Source organism: Chelon labrosus, assembly GCF_963514085.1.
Source record: "Chelon labrosus genome assembly, chromosome: 19".
In the NCBI taxonomy this organism is placed as follows: Eukaryota; Metazoa; Chordata; class Actinopteri; order Mugiliformes; family Mugilidae; genus Chelon; species Chelon labrosus.
In genome coordinates this window covers 17,400,336-17,418,945 of record NC_140352.1, presented here as the reverse complement: position 1 = coordinate 17,418,945, position 18,610 = coordinate 17,400,336, and the positions used below count along the sequence as shown (strand labels likewise).

At 42.6% G+C, this 18,610-nt stretch overlaps 1 protein-coding gene across 1 annotated transcript in view; it reads left to right on the top strand.

Moving 5' to 3' along the window:
* Nucleotides 1-18,610, top strand: part of snx29 (sorting nexin 29) — a 153,796-nt gene that overhangs the window by 2,126 nt on the left and 133,060 nt on the right. Inside the window, exons 2-13 of the mRNA XM_084567879.1 lie at nt 3-67; nt 995-1,047; nt 1,475-1,599; nt 3,943-4,123; nt 4,367-4,437; nt 6,421-6,678; nt 8,902-9,307; nt 10,573-10,685; nt 10,963-11,059; nt 11,238-11,320; nt 17,827-17,890; nt 18,458-18,586. Of these exons, the coding sequence (XP_084424005.1) occupies nt 3-67; nt 995-1,047; nt 1,475-1,599; nt 3,943-4,123; nt 4,367-4,437; nt 6,421-6,678; nt 8,902-9,307; nt 10,573-10,685; nt 10,963-11,059; nt 11,238-11,320; nt 17,827-17,890; nt 18,458-18,586 (1,645 nt within the window). The remainder of the gene's footprint in view (nt 1-2; nt 68-994; nt 1,048-1,474; nt 1,600-3,942; nt 4,124-4,366; nt 4,438-6,420; nt 6,679-8,901; nt 9,308-10,572; nt 10,686-10,962; nt 11,060-11,237; nt 11,321-17,826; nt 17,891-18,457; nt 18,587-18,610) is intronic.

The following is an 18,610-nucleotide window of genomic DNA, read 5'->3' as shown; positions in this document are numbered from 1 at the left end:
AGGCACTCAACAGAGTGATACAAAGAGACAGCACCTCCTGGAGAGGCTGCTGGACGCTGTCAAACAGGTGAGTTACCTGGTACCTGTATGTTCTTTATGTTGGAGACAGCATGTGGCTGCTTGTTAAGAGGAGGATGACGACAAAGGATGTCAAAGGATCACCAGAATCCTCATATCAGACAAAGACGTAGATAATCTAAGGCTGTGTTTGCAGGGTCAGTCAGTCACAGTGAAAATCATTTCACATTCAGGGTATGTGTTTGGAATGATGTCTTTCTTTGACCGGTGTCTGATTGTGGTGTCTGAACATGTTTTACTTCCTTTATCTACTGCGTTTGTATCAAAACACGTCAGAGGAAGCGAAACTATTTGCAATCTCGCCAAGTCAAGCTTTGGAGGAATTTGGTGCAAATGTGTTCGGTAAATGTGTGGCTGTTTGAGTTTTTACTGATGAACAAGGAAAAGCAGCACTGGCATATAATCTGATGTGACGCCCCGTCCCATCCAGAAAGGGAAAGAGAAAGTGGGACCTGTGTGTTTGGACTCTGACTCTATATCAGACCTAAATCAGAGGTGTTTGTTAACTCAGAACAGGACAATAAAACCTTCCATAAAACCTCTAACATTCTCAAAGTTACTATTATGGGTGTTATTGTAGTCAGGTAAAGAGCCAACTTGGAGCCATATATGTGTAACCTGATCCAAGGCCCTTTCTGAAAGGCAAATCAGTGCCGCTGTTTGGCCTTTAATCTATTCTTTGAAGTTAATTTGCTATGGCCTTGACCAGGACTCTAAACATGTAGCCACAAGTCAAGTTTTAGCGGTTGGGTGGTGTCAAACTAATCTCTGTAAAAATCCAGTCAGTTTTTAAATCCAGTGGTTTAAGGCCTTGGACATGTTAGAAGTAGTATACTTTTATGTGCAGGGTGACTTTTTGAACCGAGCAGGCAACATTTCATACACATCTATTATCATCCCCCTCATATTTTTCCAGTGCCAAATCCGCTTTGGAGGAAGAAAAGAGATTGCCACAGACTCAGACAGCAGGTAAGAGAAGCTGCCTCTTACAAGAAATGCCTCGGCTCTGTCTGTTTGTTTATGTGGCAGCTAAGAGGTTGCTTGGTTTCTGTGTGTTGTTTCAAGTCAGTAGATAATGTATGCTTTAAACTCCACTTATCTTACCTTCAGCTTCTCTTGCACAGTGATCTGGCAGCTTTCCATCAAACCTAAGCAGTGAGAAGCGCTGCTCAGACCCTAGTCTTTTTTTAAATGAGGATATTCCGATAATAAATATCATATTCAGAAAACATGAGCATTGTAGGAGCTGTTAGTAACCTTCATCTGAAAGTCCATAGAGATACTTCAGGCAGAATGTGAAATGCAACTTAAATTTTCAGTGTGTAAATCGCTGTTCGGCTGTTTGCAGTCGACCTCCTCTCATTACACTAACCTGTCTTTGTCTTTCTCTCCGCAGGGTGATCTGTCTGTGCGCCCAGTTCGAGACGGTGCTGCAACACGGTCTGAGGAAGAGCAGAGGCCTGGCCCTGACCGCCGCTGCTCTCAAGCAGGCCGCGGGCTTCAGCAGCAAGACTGAAGCAGGTACAACGGTTAGCGGGCTGCGCCGTAGGTTTAAAGCTGGAAATCAGAGCAGGAGTGTCGAGTTAGCCTCCAGACATTACTTTGGAAAACGCTGATATGAGAAAGCTGGGAGTCATGGAAGGATGGAGGATGTGGTTGTGTTAGTGGGAAGCTCTCAGCTGCAGGATAATGTTCACATGTACACACACAACAAATTTGAGCAGATGCTTAGAGAGGCTCTATGACAGAAAATGGCAGGCAAATATCTGCTTCCCTGTTTCACACTCTCAGTTCTGTTACCTGTCTGTCATCAAATCCAGCTGTCGTCTGTGTCAGTCTGAGGTGGGCTGCTGTTGATTTGTACTCTAAAAAGTACATGAGATGTGCTGGATATTACCACATAGTCCTTCATTATTCAAGCGTTGTTCAAACTCTGAACTCCAAATGATCGATATGAAATGTTTCCAGATCCTGTAATGTTGCGGACATAAAGTGTAGGTACAGATACAACAAACAACTTCATTAAAAAATTACTGGCAATGAAGGCTGACTGTGACGCTGCCTCACATCTTGACCGTAGACTGTATAAAATATGAATGAAGCGTCCCCACTTCCTCCCACTGGCCAAACTGACGCTACAATTCCAGGCAGATGGGCGACGCCATCTTGTGAGTTTGGAGCCAGAGTCTGCGCAGTACGGTCCGAGAGTGGAGCCATGCGGGGCAGCGTTATCGATGACCCCACCACACTTCCTCTAGACTCACTCACGTTTTCGTATTGCTCAGTTACAAAGAAATGTTGGATTTAACGGAATCCTACAGGAAACCTTCACGAAGCGGTTAGCCTGGCAATTGGTAGTCTTTATCATGTCACATCCTGTTTCTCAAGCGCCAAATGACTAACTTAAATTAAACTTCTCAGAAGATGGACACTTAAACATGCATCATCATTATATAAACTAGATAAAATGACAGAAACCTAAGAAAAACCTAAAAAAATAAACATTTGACATGTGTTTTAGTGTTTTAGTTTTGCCCAAGTGCCATCCACTAACATGGAGGAGGTGGAGCTTATGACCTATAGGAGGAGCTGTCCCATTGTCCATCTTTATTATACAGTCTATGGTCTGGTCTATAATAACTCTTTATACCATCAGGTGGCATCTAGTCTGTGCTAAATGGGAAACGGGAAGAGCTTCTACTGGCAAGGAACCTGGAAGGAGCTATAGACTGTTGTACAGAGCTGGCCTGTGAAAAAATATTTTGTGTCTTTGTAGTTTAGCTTAATTTCGTGCTCTTGCTAAGCTAGCTAAACTAAACAGCCAACCAACTTGTCCTAGCACCAGAAAATCCGGCTAGTGTAGGACACGCTGGAAAACCGAGGAACATTCTCCGACGGCCCAACGCCAGAACAGGCTGACTCTCAGATTGGTGTGTCACCGCCCTTGAAAAATATTTGTTTCTTTTATTCTACTATAGACGTTTCCTGTTGTTATATGTTGCAGCTGAGAATTGCAGCACTCTACGGCTTAGTTTCTAAGCTCAGTATGTGGACATATTTTAAGAAAACAGATTGTAATTTCTGTTTTATTAAATCGCCTGAGCCTCTTCTCCTTTAACCCCTTTTAGTACAGAGCAGTGATTCTTTGAGGAAAATTACAGCATGAAAAGTTTCAAAGTCCAGTTTCATTTGCAGCCATCAGCACTTATAAACATCATTCTGCTGACTGAGAGAAATTAACCTTCACATTATGTGTTATTACAGTAATGTATTTAAGAGCCGTTTGGCTATTAATGCCAAATGGAAGAGCAGTGCATGTCCCCTGTTATGGCTGCCGCTGCAGAACCATTAGCATTTCTGACGTTTTTCCTGAATTTCATTTAGAAAACAGAACCGTGGCTGAACTCAGAGATTTCCAGATCTTTAATGAGGAAGAGCCCCCTGACAAACCTTGAAATACTGCAGCAGCCGTACTTTTAACACGCCGTTCTGAGGTCATATGGTAATTTCATGCAAATGAGTCGCATGGCACTTATTCCTGTTAATTAACTCAGAAAACTTTACATTAAAACAGACGCCTTATATTTCTGTCTTTTACCTTCGAGTGCCCGTGTTACAGAAAAGAACGAAATGGTTTGAGTTCTGGACGGAGCTGTGTGAAAGGAGGTGTAGATATTCATTAGTGAGAAAGGAGAAGCTTTTTTGCAGCTACTTCGCTGACCTTTTGAACTGTTCTCAGTTGTTTTTCCATGAATGAGTCTCTTTTTTTCACTCCATTTTCTCTCTCTTTGCCTTTCCCCACCTACCGTTTTTTCCCCTTCTTGGCTCTTTTTACTCCCTTCTCTCTTTTTTGTCTCCCACCAGAGTTGACTTTCTGGTTCTATGTGAAGGAGCACTTAAACCGCCACGAGCTGCAGCGCTTCTACTCCCTACGCCAAATCTCCTCAGAGCTCGGTCGGGGTCGTGCCTGGCTGCGCTGCGCCCTCAACGAGCACTCGCTGGAGCGGTACCTGCACACTCTGCTGGCAGACCGCCCACGCCTGGGGTTAGTACAGTGTGTGTGTGCATTCTCTTTGATTAGTCAGCCTTACCTGTTGACTGTACATCACTGAGCTTGGTAACAAGGACATTTGCATAAGACTCTGCCGCTAAACTGCTCTTACATTTTTGCATAATGTTAACTTGTGTGCCATTTTCATAAGTCACCTCTACAGTTATGCTCCATACACGTTTAATTTCCTGAAGTATTTTGGGATATTTACTTACGTACCTCTTCTCTGTTGTCTAGAACTTACTATGAAGACTGGGCTTTTATTCTCGACGAGGAGAGAGCCAGTATGCTGCCCACCATGGCTGCTGGTGAGTTTGTGTTTTAACCACTGACTATATCTAGAAATGGACAAACCCTCCATGACATCACTCACTAGGATTTCTGAGGAGAGGTTTTGAAGCTCAACGTGGGTGATATCGGCCGTCGCCATCTTGGCTCCACCGACCTCCCAGTTAATTCAAAAATGGGTAAAAAGGTGGAGCTTAATAGACGGTTTATGCTTTTGTGTTAAGTTAATGCAGAAGCCTTCGCAGACCCTAGTGCCGTAACTGACGTGCACCTCTCCAGAAATGTAACTACACACTGCGGCGATGCAGAGCACAAGAGCTGTGATTGGTACCCTTGGTAGAAGCATGTTTCCGCTTTAGTATTTCCAGCTGCTTCTCCATCTCCACAATTTTCAAACTGATTGTTTTGTATCAATAAAGAATCGGTAAGGTTAACTGAGGAGGTTTGGAGATACAGACATTTGTATGACTTGTGTTCGTCGAAATTTTGGTGAAAGTTTCAGTCGCCGTTGTTGAAAGTGAAGCAGGAAGTAGTTCAAAAATTAACCCGACTGGTAAAAAGACACAACGCCGACTAGCATGTGAGCACACAAGTATAAATGGCGTAGGTTACTGTGTCTAGCTCCTGCAGAGACATAAACTCTGCTTAGGTGGATGCTCGACACAGAGGTTAACAGCTTGGGACATGAGATAGCACCTAACTGATGCTCAAAGCAGACACACCCTTAGTTGAAGAGATGTAAGCCTTGATATAATTCAAATTCTAAAAAAAAAAAAATGCACAGTTTTGTGTTGGTCCATCAAGACTAAGAATTTTTTTGTACCAGGTCATTCACATGTTTATTTCTTCTGGACGTTTGGACATTATAACATTGGGGTATAGTGGGACTGATTACTTATTGGAGCCAGCTTCAAATGGTCATTTCAGGAAGTGCAGTTTTAGCATTTTATCCTCGCAGGTTGCTTATTGGTTTAACATTAGTTATAATACAGGTTGCAAATTAGCCAACTGGCTAGAAACCTTTTATGTAACACATCTACAGACATTGTTATGGCATTGACTGTGATAGCTATGTATGTAATAATGTGCGCTGCATTGTCCCTGATAAATAAACTAATAATAAATAAACAGGGAAATATACTACAGAGCCAGCTGTAGTAGGGAAGAGCTATGTGGTTGCTAAATGTTAGCCAAGAAAAATAAAGATTGACGTAGCACCTGTTAATATTGCATGCTAACATAGCATGTTAGCATGGTTAATGTTTTACATTCCATACAGTCCTAGTTTTACACATTAATGTTGAGCATGTTCTAACGTGCATCTGGAGCTGAAGGAGTGTGCTGATGCTAACATGCTAATGACATTGTAATGCTATTGGCATTGGCTATTAGCATGATATAATAGATGAAGCAGGCACAGCTAAAACTTAAACTACTGAGCCTGAGATGACCTAAAATGTCTGCCACACAGACTTAATACCGTTTTAATTTATGGACCTTATTCCAGTCCCTCAGGCTGGATTTATTTCCCCAATTAGCGTTAAGGATCTGGAAATGGCAAAATTGTGACTCAGTTTTTAATCTAGAAATTATCTGTTGTGGTGTAATGGGCATTACTGCTTGTTATCCTAGCTTACTGAAGTTGCTTCATGCATACAGAGCTGCTGTAAATGAACTAACTTCGGTCTTGTAAAGCACGGCTGAGTCTGCTGAGAGTTGAAGTTCTAACCTTGTTTGTGTTAATGTCTGTTCAACTATTGATGAGTGCAACTCGGATAAACACAAATCCTAAAATATTAGGAATATACCCCTCTGATCTCTTGCCAGATCTTTCCTTCTCTTTTCATAAACCATCAGACAGCATGAGTTTACCTTACTTTGCCAGTCTCACTGTGAGCGTCCAGAAATGCTTACAGAGGAGTTTGATAAAGTCCAAAAACCTCATGTGATTTAAAAGGCCTCATCCGTAATGAATTACATTTCTCTCTCTCTGCTGCGCCCAGGTTTGAACTCTATCCTGTTTGCCATCAACATCGACAACAACGACCTGAACGGCGGGGTGACGCGAGGAGGCCCCTCAGTGTCCCACCTCCTCAAGGAGTCGACGCAGGGCATCGGCAGCCTGTGGAAGGAGTCGACTCAGGGGGTTAGCAGCCTGCTGCGAGAGATCAGCACTGCCACGGCTGTGGTGCCCGGCTTCACCCCCAGAGCGGACGGTGCCTCGGACCCGCTACCTGTCGTGCCACGTAGCACCTCTGCTGGTAGGTAGCAGAATATGCACATTATTATTAGCCTTTCTGTCTTTCTCTTCTTTCTAAAGCTTTTGTGAGAACGAGTGAAATCCTTCTCATCATTCGTAGCCAGGGGCCAGCTCTGAAAATATAATACTGCAGTTTTTTCAGCTGATAGATCTGCAGCAAAAATCCAGCATTTCAAGTGGGAATGGACGTTGAATTCTTGGAAATGCCAAGTTTAACCTTAATGAAATGCATTATCATTTGATAGTTTGTTATTGTTTCCCTATTTTTACCTAATGGGGATATTAGTTCTCAGCATTTACCCCTTGCCCACCCTTTGGATGGAGTTACGTGACATAGGACCTGGTTTATTTTAGCTTTGCGCCATGACGCTTCACGGAACGAGCACAAACACTGCAAACAACATACGGCTCAGTTTGCGCTTGCAAAGCACATTCACTAGTAGAGCGGATCAAGTGGAGGCAACTCGAAGGATCTGTTGCGGTGATGAAATCCCCCGTGATGTCTGGCCTCTCTGTTTGACCTCATTTAGCCGCCTGCCCCCTTGTCTTCCCCATCGGGGAAAGCTCACACCATGTTCTCTCCATATGTTTTGCTCAGGAGAATCGGCAAACATTTAAATTTGAGCTGCTTGGTAGTGAAGCTTTCCGCTGGAATGAATGTAAATGAAATTCTGTGGCGGTGCACCAGTCCCAGACGATGTGGGAAGAACCATTCATATTATTCACTGCTAATGCACAGCCAGGGAGATGGGACGGTTGCTTAACAGTCATGAATCTACCATATCAGGTGCTTTCTCAAGATAATATACAGTAGAAATCCAGTGTCAGTCTTAAATGTCAAGACAAAATGCCAGGAAATTCATCACCAGAGAGAGAATCGGCACAGCATCACTGTCGTTCATCAATATCCCAAAATACTGTCGGAAAAAAAAATACACAGTGTAGTATATACCAGTGCACTTCTGCAGCATTTATATAGCTCACACCTGTCAGTTAAGTTTTGTTTAGTTCATGAAATGTGTTGCTGCTGCTGAGTCGAAATGGTTTCCTAGCATTTGTTCAAATAATATTCCAATGCATCTCTCGTCGTATTAGATCCAGTGAACTATGGTTTGTATTAAAAAGGCACACCGGTGATAACGAATGCATTCTAATATAACAGACCTGCAATAAACCTTCATGAAGGTTATGGTGTTCTGCATTAGTTTAAAATAACTGAGAGCTGTTGATTCTACTGTGTTTCCACATCCGTGGTTTATGGAACTATTGAATTGTACTGTGCTGTACCGACACAGTGGGCCAGACTAGATAACAATTTAGTGTTTATTCCAATGCAGTTTAATAGCACCACAAACTCAACCTCCATAAAGATCATCCAGTTGAATCACCACCTTTCTGATGCTGTTAAAGCATAAACTAAACACTATAACCGTCATTCAGTGCAGGAATATTGTATTGGAATACATTTGTTTTTACTAGTGTACCTAATGAACTGGCTAGTGAGCATATATTACTTATTTGTATTAATGAGACAACAAGGCTTCATTTGTTGAGGAGTTCCTTCACCTTCACCACTTCATTCACTGATGTTTTTATTTGTGCATATTTTCTTTATTTGAAAAACGGCAAAAGGTTTCTTTTGAATATCACATCCGTTTGTCTTCCAGGAAGTCCAGTATAGTGTTTCGATATTAACAAAAAAAGTTTAAATGGAGAAGTGGAAGATGAGAGGATTGCTCTGCACTGATACAGAGACATTTTGATTCTGTTTAAATAACTGACTGGAAATGAACACAAAGCCTTTCCTTTGTTTTCCATGTAAAAATACAGTCATTTAAAAACTATGAGACCATAAAGTCTCAAATATTAGTCGGTAACATTTTCAATATAGCTTTGATTACATTGTTCCTGCGCCACCGAGAGAAACCAATATCTGCTGCAAAATAAGGTACAATCTGATATGTAGTCTTTGGAGCTGTTTGTAAAAGGACTAATCTGTTTTTTAAACTTTTACGCACTTGCTTTGAGACATTGTCCTTGAATTGACTGAACTTCTGCTTTACTTCAGTTTATTTTATAGCCAGTACACATTTCAAATACTTCTTTACTAAGAATAGTTTGATGCTTCTGAACAGATTGGGCAGGATTAAACTGTATTAAACTTACACGTTAAAGGTACAGAATTAATGAAAGTGAGATTTGTTTTTCTACCTTTGCCTTCCAGACTCAGGCCTGAGGAAAGAGCGCCGGAGGAAAAAGAAAATCACCAACATCATTTCCTTCGATGACGACCTGGACGGAGGAGCTGAGGATGAGGAGGAGGGGGAGGAGGACTCCCAGAAGATGGGCGTGATGAGGAAGAGCCACACCGCTCCCGCCCAGAGCAGTGTGGAAGAAGGGATAGACCCACTGGAGCCGGCGTTCTCGGAGTCCCCCGCCCAGAATGGCCTGTCTGAGCCGGGGATAGTCAGCTGGGTGGGGTCCCCGCATCCATGCCGCACACCTCCCTTACCTACTGCTCCTCTGCCCGACAGTAAGAGTGTAGACAACGAGGAGGAAGAGGAGGAGGAGGAGATGTACAAACCCAGAGCACAAACCCAGGAGGAGGAGGACAAGGTCACCTCTGATCAGTGAGTTAAATGGATAAAAAGCACGAAGATACAGAAATCGTGAAAAAAATATAATATAATAATACAAAAATGACTGTTATAATAACGACAAGTACTCAAACTTTTGCTTTATCCTGTTGTTTTATTATTGGATCACATTATTGGCAGCTTATAGTATCCAAAAGCATGTTTCTTCTTGGAAAATCCGAAAAAAGCATACAGCACAAGAACGGTAGAGGATGTCTCCTTAATGTTTACTTTCCAATATACAGTGAAAGTTGCATGATTATTTCACAGATAAATAAATGATTCCCTAAGAAGAAACTAACTCTGGAGGCTAAGCTAGAGTAAATGGAATAAATGGCAAAATATAGACAAATATTTATCTCTTGCTCCGATCCTGTCATGCATTCACAACACAAGAAACCAACAGAGTAGACCAGAGACTTTAAAGATATGAGTCACGCCTCCACGGACAGCAGAGAGACACGAAGCACAGATACTTGATGAGCTGTAGTGTTTTTGGTTTCCGGTGTCTAAAAACAATACCAAGTTGTTATTTGTAGTTAGATTCAGTCTGTCTTGCAGTCTGCTGTCTTGCCTTACGCAACATACACCGATCTGGCATAACATTATGACATTAACCTTCCTAACATTGTGTAGGTCTCCCTTGTGCCTCCAAAACAATTCAGAATGATCAGAGAATGGACATGGGCCTTCTGAGGGTGTCCTGTGGTGTATGGCAACATGAATGTTATTAGTGGGGGGCCTTTGGGTCCTATAGGTTGAGGGGAGGGGCCTCTGTGGATCATCCCACAGATACTTGATGAGTTTGGGATCTAGTGAATTTGGAGGCCAGGTCAACACCTTGTGCTGTTCTTCATGTTTTTTTTTAGTTGTTCCTAAACCGTTTTTGTGTCTGTGCCTGTGTCAGGCTGCATCCTGCTGGGGATGGCTGCTGCCATCAAGGAGTGTCATTGCTATGGGGTGGGGGTGCCTGGTCTAGTCTAGGTGGGTGGTGCATGTCTAAGTAACATCCACCTGAATGCCAGGTCCAACAGTTTCCCAGCAGAACATTGAATTGTCACAAGATGATCAATGTTATTTCCTTCTCCTGTCAGTGGTTTTAATGTTGTGGCTGATCGGTGTAAGTCCCTTGGATGTTCTTTAATCTACTTAGACATTTTAGGTTTTCATTCACTCCGAGTCCACAGATGACAACAAGACTAAAATGCTCCGATTCCTCTCGACAAAAAACTGACCTAAAGTGAAATGTCTTGTCTTAGAGTGGTGGTGGGCAGTCTGTCCAGTGTGTCCACGTGGAGTCCTCTCCAGGTCATGGCTGACCACAGAAGCTCGGATATCCTCATTCCCCTGAACCCTGCAGACTCTCAGCCAGGTAGTAAAGCTGCTCCAAATGCACAAAAACTTCACACTCACCAGACGCAATTAAAACACTTCCTGATTCCTCAGTGCTCTATATGTTGACCTCCCTTAGCCCACACGTCTGCACTCATCCTGCTTCTTTTAAGTTTAAGTTTCTTATGTGCTTGTTTAACTTTTACTGCTGTTGAAAAAGAATCTGCTTCCAAGAAAGAACCAGTTGCCCATCAGATGAAATGTAGGGACTTTCTCTGATGGGCCCTGCCTTCAGTTTCACTTCCATTTTGTCTCAGTGAGCTCTGTGGAGGACACGGCTGCATTTCCAGTTCAGTGTGAGTCAACAGGATCAGTGGGAAACTCTGAGAACGCCGCATCGCAGCTGACATTCAAGTAAGCTGTGGTTTCACGGGAGGAATGATTGCATTGCTGTGTGAATTATTTGGAGATTGGTTATAGTCACAGCGCTGAACAGACAAGCTGACTCAGTGTTATTCTTGGCTGCAGCTTTAGCTTCTTATGCAAAATAAACTGAAATGATTTACCTGTCTCCTGCCGTCATTTCTTTCAGCATGGAGTCCAGTCCACCCATTCAGTCTGCTCCACTCTCCAGTGACCTGCCAACATCTGGTCTGCCGGAGTCCATGACAGTGGGTGAGTGTTGCTCCTTTTTTTCCATCTGTCTGTCTCCTGCTATTTCTCGCTCGTCTAGTTCTGTGTGTTCTCAAACCTGTTCTGCGGCGTGAATCAGCGCGCCGCGTGTGAGCCAGCACCAAGACAACTGGACAGCGTGTTTTTCACAGGATGTCAGTCATTGCAGTTAGATCATAACACTGTAAAAAAAACAACAACAAGAAGGTTCAAACATGCTCATCAGCAAGGTGGATTTCATTTCTTATGGATGACAGCGGTGGTGAAATTTAGAACATGTCGGGACTTCACTGCTGCAAGACCATCTCTAACTTCTCAAGTATACACCCTGAGATTAGATTATCTTCTGGCAAAATCTCAAGTGGAACTGGAGAGTCGACAATGATGCACTGTAAAAACTTCCTAACCTGAGACAAATCAAAATACTTTAGGCTAGTGAAATCTCCAAAACTCATTCAAAGAGGCAAATTTTTTTTTCTGAAAACAAAACACTTTCTAACCTGAAAGTTTAGATTTAAGCTTTTTATCTTCAAAAATATGAATATCTAAGGGTCTAGTGTAGCACCAGCAACAGCACTATGTCCTTCATACTGCTGAGGATAAATCAAATCAAACAGGATTAGACGTGACTGCAAAAAATTCAACAACTGAATTAGTTGAAGTTCCTCGTGAAGTTTTAACAGGAAGCGAATCAAATTTCAGGGTATGAGAGGTATCGCGTTTTTAATGGTGATGAATCCTCTGGAAGCCCTGACATGTGTTTGTCTGGAAGTTTCCACCACAGCTGTCATCTGCAGGAAATTAAATGCAGCTTTTACTGATTAGTGTTTTCAAACCTTGTTTTTCTTTGCAGGTAAAGTGATTTAATTTGCATTGAGTGACGTCTTGCACCAAGAGATTGTTCGTTGTTTTTCCAGAATATTTCAAAAACGTCGAATGCTCCACCAGGTGGCACTGTTGCTTCAGTTAACGCACGTATTGTACATACAGTACATCTGAGAGGCATGTGCCACTTCTGAGGACTGAGGCAAAAAGATCTAATCATGTGAAAGTCTGCAATTTACATCAGACTTCTGATTTGGAGTAAAGGAAAATGTGTGTGGGCCCCCCTTATAGCACATCCAGGCTTTTTATTCTTGCTTTGAGTGTGGTCAGTGCTCTGCTCAGTGCCCCGGGGCTAATCAGAGCTTTGGCCCTTAGACGCTCAAATGGATGCTATTTGATTTTTTTTTCTTGATTCTGTGTCTGAAAAAGAGAGAGACTGACAACCAAGGGAGTAAAGGTGAGGGGGACTGCTCGTATGTCCTGGAACTGAGCCGGCGCCCAGGCTATTAGCAATGGGTAAGAGGAGGTCACAGGGTCAGAGAGGGGGTTGGTGACCTAAAAAATAAAAAAACAGAGGCCGTAGAGAACAGTATTTGGTGGTACAGTGCTGTGATGTAAAACGAATCCTGCCTGAAACACTGTAACGTCACATTTTGGTGTCCCTCACTATTAAACCGCAGAGAGCTTCTCTCCAGACTCACTCGCATCGCACGGAGAGAAATCCATAGTGACACCGGCAGAGATGCCATTTTCTACGCCTTCAGTAGACAAGAATACAGCTCAGCCAAAACAGATTTTACATTTCAAGTGGAGACAAGACCCTTTTTCTAAACTGGAAAAACCTCTTTTGCCCTTGCTCTCCTCCACTCGCCTAACAGAAAGCAACTACAGGGGTTTGTTCAGAGTAGTTCTGCTGGGAAATGTTGTGAAGAGGGAGAAGGTAAGGGGTAACAGAAAGCAGCTTGAATGATGTGGCTCTAAGGAAAACTAGAATGGAACAAGACAAATTGATAATGTATTGGTTTTAGAAGAATATTTCACTGTAGACTCGCCTTTAATCAAGTTAAACTAAATTTGCAGTGGTCTTAGCTGTGGCTTAGAGGTGCAGTGTGTAGGATTTATGGGGATCAATTGGCAGCAGTGGAACATAATATTCATCAGTCTGTTTAGATTTGTCCAAAATGGCACAAATAAGCCCTTTATATCGACAGAATGATCGACTCAGATCGGCCCAGAATAGACAAACCAAACACCGACCTGGTTATTTGAATGTGTTCTGAGTAAGCAGCTGAAAATGCGTGCGTTCACGCCTGACGTTTTAAATGCGTCTCCAAATGTGCCTTGAGAGTCGATTACGGTTTCCCGCTCTGGATGCAAATAAACACCAACATTGTTTGGAGCACAGGCAGTAGACTAATGGAACAGCAACTGTCTTTAATCGATCGTAATGAGACCCAGGATGCATTGTTTGTTCTTACTGCTGAGGGGATGTGGTGACAAGTGGCTCCCTTTAAATGTCTGAGTTATCGATTCTCAAATGCGTCCTCACTGCCTACTGGGTGTATTCACACCTGTACTTAAAACTGGCTGTTTGCGATCGCATTGGTCAGGATGCAGGTTAATGCAAGATCTGACTGGGGCCATTGACTCTGGAGAGGACCTTTTGTGTTTTTAGCTTCTCCTACATGCTCTGAAGTGGAAGGTGAGGTGAGGGGCATCACCGCCAGATGCAACTTAATCGTACTCACTAGACCCTTAAATAACATTTCCTATTAATGTGCACCACTTCTAACTTCATAAAGTCAAGTTCAAAGGGACGCTCCGGCAGTTTCAGACATGAAATTCGGTCTTAATAAATTTCTGTTCTTTTGGGTGGCCCCATATTATGCTTGTAGGGTACTAAAGTGGAGCTTGTTGATTAAGTCAGGAGCTAGAATCAGAAGCTGATTGGCTCATACGGTGACACAAAAGGGTAATAAGATCATCTATGAATGGGAAGATTTTCACTATATCATTACAGCGTGTGTATGTTTAGTGTTAAAGATGAGTGAAAACGGCTAATGACAGTGTTTGCCCTTTTTGTGATTGAGGCTTTGTGAACCCACACAGACACTCAGATGAATCTAAAGCAGGCTGGATTTAAGGTGTGTGGGAGAGAAACTGAGAAGAAGAAAAATTATGTGTATGTGTGAGTGAGTGAGAGAGCTTTTCCTTGGTTATTTCCTTCCGCATCTGACGGCTTGTGAGGCCAAGCAGCGCATTGATTGGAGAGTATGGAGTCTATAATTCACAATGCACCTCGATTGCATGACCTAGCTCTTTACTAACGCATCTATTATTGGAACAATTGAGCAAGAGTGTGTATGCTCACACACTCAGCATGCCAACCTGCGTGCAAAATCTTTTCTCTTAGAAGGTGGCTCTTTCACATACGACCACAAAGGTGCATGCATATGTATTTCCACACACACGCACACACTTACGCTGTAATTTGTCCACGTCCCCCTGCGAGGACTGAGGGGCGTCTGGCTCTACCGAAGTCCCTAATGGCTCGTCTGTGGCACCCGCTGTGAACGCGTGGTCGGACTAAAGGTCACATTTATTTCTGGCCTGCTGATGGGGAGAATGGAGCTGTGTAGATAATAGACTTCCTCTTTTCTCCTCTCTGTTGTGCTCTTCATCACACTCCTCCTCCTCCTCCTCCACGCTCTCACCCTCCTCCCTCAAACCTGGCACTTAGCTTTAGGCTGAAGCAGACCTACTTGTGTCTGGGGCTACATCGACACCCTACATTAATTATGAAAATAGAGTTGTGGTCTCTGTGTGTGTGTGTGGAATGCAAAGTGCAGGGTAGATTAACTTCTTGTCTCATGCTTGTTATTTTTGGAAGTCCCGGTAACAGCCTAGTTATGGGCTTGGAAACCTTCATGTGCACCTCCAAGCGTAACTATGGAAACGAGTCCCCGTACCACCGCGTAGCCCGGCCCAAATCTGTCCTTAACATCAGGATGGAGATTAACATCGCCCAAGAGTTGACTGCCAGCGCACAGCTTCACTGACAGAAGCTTTTGAAGCGTAAAGAAAAATGAAGATGATCTTAACTGACATTTTATTTCACATTTTTCAGCTTCCTTAGCAAAAAGAAGAGGTTGTGTTGCAATAAACTATTATATTCATTAGTGTGATTCCAAAAAAACTGTTTCCAAAAAGCCCAGGTGGTCTATTTGGTTTACTTTTTTTTATTTCACATTATAATGGATCAATATATTATATAAAGTATACAGAGTGTTTTGTATTTCCTGTAAAAAATGGAAGTATGGAGGTCCTCATCACCCCACAAAGACCTACATTGCTCTCATTGGTTTGCTGTCATAACCAAAGTAGATACCGCCCATATGTACACTACTGGTCAAAAGTTTTAAAACACCCTAATTTTTCCAGTTATTTATTGCAGTTCAAGTCGTGCAAGTCCAATGAATAGCTTGAAATGGTACAAAGGTAAGTACTGAACAGCCAGAGGTTAAAAAAAAAAGGTTTGGTTACCCAAAACTGAAAAATAATGTACATTTCAGAATTATACAAAAAGGCCTCTTTCAGGGAACACGAAGTGGGTTAGCAATTTAAAGCTGTTCTGCAGCAATGAAGGTTGAATCAGCCTTGAAAGCTGGTGCTACTAATTCCTACAGGTGTTCCAACTTTTCTTGGTTACTTACAACCCCCTCTGTCCGCATAAAAGCAGTGTTGGAACACACTGTGGTACCAGACCCTCATGAGAATCAGGTGAACAGCATTGTACTGCAGAAAGTAGTGTGTTGCTACAAAAATGGTGAGAAAAAGGCAATTAACAATGGAAGAGACACAGACCATTATAACAGTTAAAAATGTAGGTCTTTCCTACAGGGAAATTGCAAAGAAAGTCAAGGTGTCAGTGAGTACAGTTTTCTTCACCATCAAAAGGCACTCAGAAACTGGGAGAAACTCTGACAGGAAGAGGTCTGGCAGACCCAAAGCCACAACTGAATCAGAGGACAAGTTTCTGAGAGTTAACAGCTTGCGTGATAGGCGGCTCACAGGACAACAGCTTCAAGCACAGCTTAATAGTGGTCGTAGTAAGCAAGTCTCTGACATCAACTGTCAAACATGGAGGAGGAAGTGTGATGGTCTGGGGCTGTTTTGCTGGATCCAAGGTCGGTGACTTGTACAGAGTGAGAGGCACCCTGAACCAAAACGGCTACCACAGCATTCTGCAGCGCCATGCAATACCCTCTGGTATGCGCCTAGTTGATGAGAGGTTCATCCTACAGCAAGATAATGACCCAAAACACAAGTCCAAACTATGCCAGAACTACCTCAGGAAAAAAGACAAAAGACAAGATGGTAAGCTTCTAAAACTTTTGACCGGTAGTGTATATTCAAGCCAAGAGCCAAAGCCGACAGTGTTGCTGATGAAGAATGGAAGCAGGAGGGGGGAGGGACATGAACATTCAAGGAAGCATTTCATTGGACGAAAAAATAGTATACGCCCACTAGAGCAGGATGAGTCATCGACATTTTTTACATAGTTTTTCCATGAAATGACATGGAAAAACACTCTGAAGAATACCTACAGAATTACCTTTTGGTCATTGTTGAGTCAGATGCTGGCTTATAGGTAGCAATAGCAGCCAGTCTGAAGTATCTCAACAACCATTTGATCGATTTATCTACAGTTATTCATTCAAGAAATGAATGATCCCCAAATTATTCATGTCTCCAGTGAAATATATCGGTTGCTTTTTCATGCCTATGACTTGGTGACACCTGTTACCTTAACCATCTATCATCAGCATCAGGTCAGAAGTTTAAATTTGAATTGAAGTGCAGATGACGCCTCGCTAGTACACCTAGAGATCAAAATAAACCCTCACAAAATTTATATTACTCAGCGTTTCATTTTCGCCAGGATGGAAAAGCAAACATACATAAATATTTTATTAAGCCTTTGACTGAATACATCATGAGGCCTCAACAGTCTGGTTTCTGCTCTTCTGAATGAAGAAAACAATGAATACGGCTGGTGTTGATTTTGAGACGTTTGAGCCCAAAGAGGTGATGGTTTTTCTTGCGTAGTGGTAATGGAAGAAGGGTCACAAAGCCCCACAAGAGGAGCTAAACCACTCCGCATTGTATTCCTGCTGTATTTGGCATTCAGAACAAATGGGGGGACGTCTGCTGTACAGTCTGATGATCAATCGAGGAGCACAAAAACAATATTGCTACAACAAAAAAGCTGCGCCACCAAACGACTTCTTGAGCTGACCATAATTCATCGGTGCGTGTTTTTGTTTCCTGCGGTGGCTAAGTAGAGTTTGATGTTTTTCGTGATAGAATGTTTAATATAAATGGTAGCCGGTGTTCTCCTCCGCCACACTCATCTTGGATTGGTTTTCTTTCTCCGAAGTAGCTTCTGAAAAAGTGTGTTTTATTGTGGCAATAAAACCGAAATGATTCTGTAGAACTTTTGTCAGCTGAGAGAAAAAAAAAGTAAAACCTGATTTTATCAAAGTAGTTCATCTTTGGGATGAAAGGAAAGCGTAACTGTTGTTTCTTCATTTGGAACGGGTGGGTTATTAGTTTGTGAATATGACTGTGTCTGTGTGCGTTTTGTGTCCTTGACGTCTCACCCCGGTCTCTTTTCTCGACAGTGGAGCTCCGTCAGGCCATTGTAGCCATGATGAACAGGAAGGACGAGCTGGAGGAGCAAAACACGTACGTTGGGGTGTATTGTCCTTATCTGCTGCTAGTAAACCTCCCAAACACACACTCACTCACATACTCAGACTGGAAGAAGATATCGGCTGACCTTTCTGTAAAAATAGTTTCTTTGTGCTGACTTGCAACAGTACACAGTTGTTTTGTTTTTCGCAATAAGCCTCCAGATACTATGATTTACACTCATTTAACATCTGCTAAAATCATTCAGGAGTGTATTAAAAATGTAGTGTTAATACACCTCTGTGATTAATCATAATTAACGTGAATGTTCTGCCACGCAGTATTTAGATTTTCACGATAAACTGCGATCTGTATTTGGGGTATTAAATTTAAACGATGCAATCACAGATGTGTGTTGATTAAGTGTGATTCAGCCACTCGGTTATTACGGCGATTAAAGAAGCATCATGGTGTTTGTCTAATCTTCTGTTTATGAAAATAACATCACCCAGAGTGCCAACATTTAGAAATGTTAAAGACTGGGTCTTCAGAGGATAGGAGGCCTCACCCGAATGCTAACATCATTTAATATGGGTGTGATATGCTCTGTGTATTTTATAGGTCTCTTCGCAGTCTGCTGGATGGGGAGATGGAGCACTCAGCAGGCCTGAGGCAAGAGACTGATCTGCTCAAGAGGAAGCTGTCCGAGCTGGAGGAGAGACACTCAGCCAAGGTCCAGGCGCTGGCGAGGTGAGATACAGCTGGGATACAATA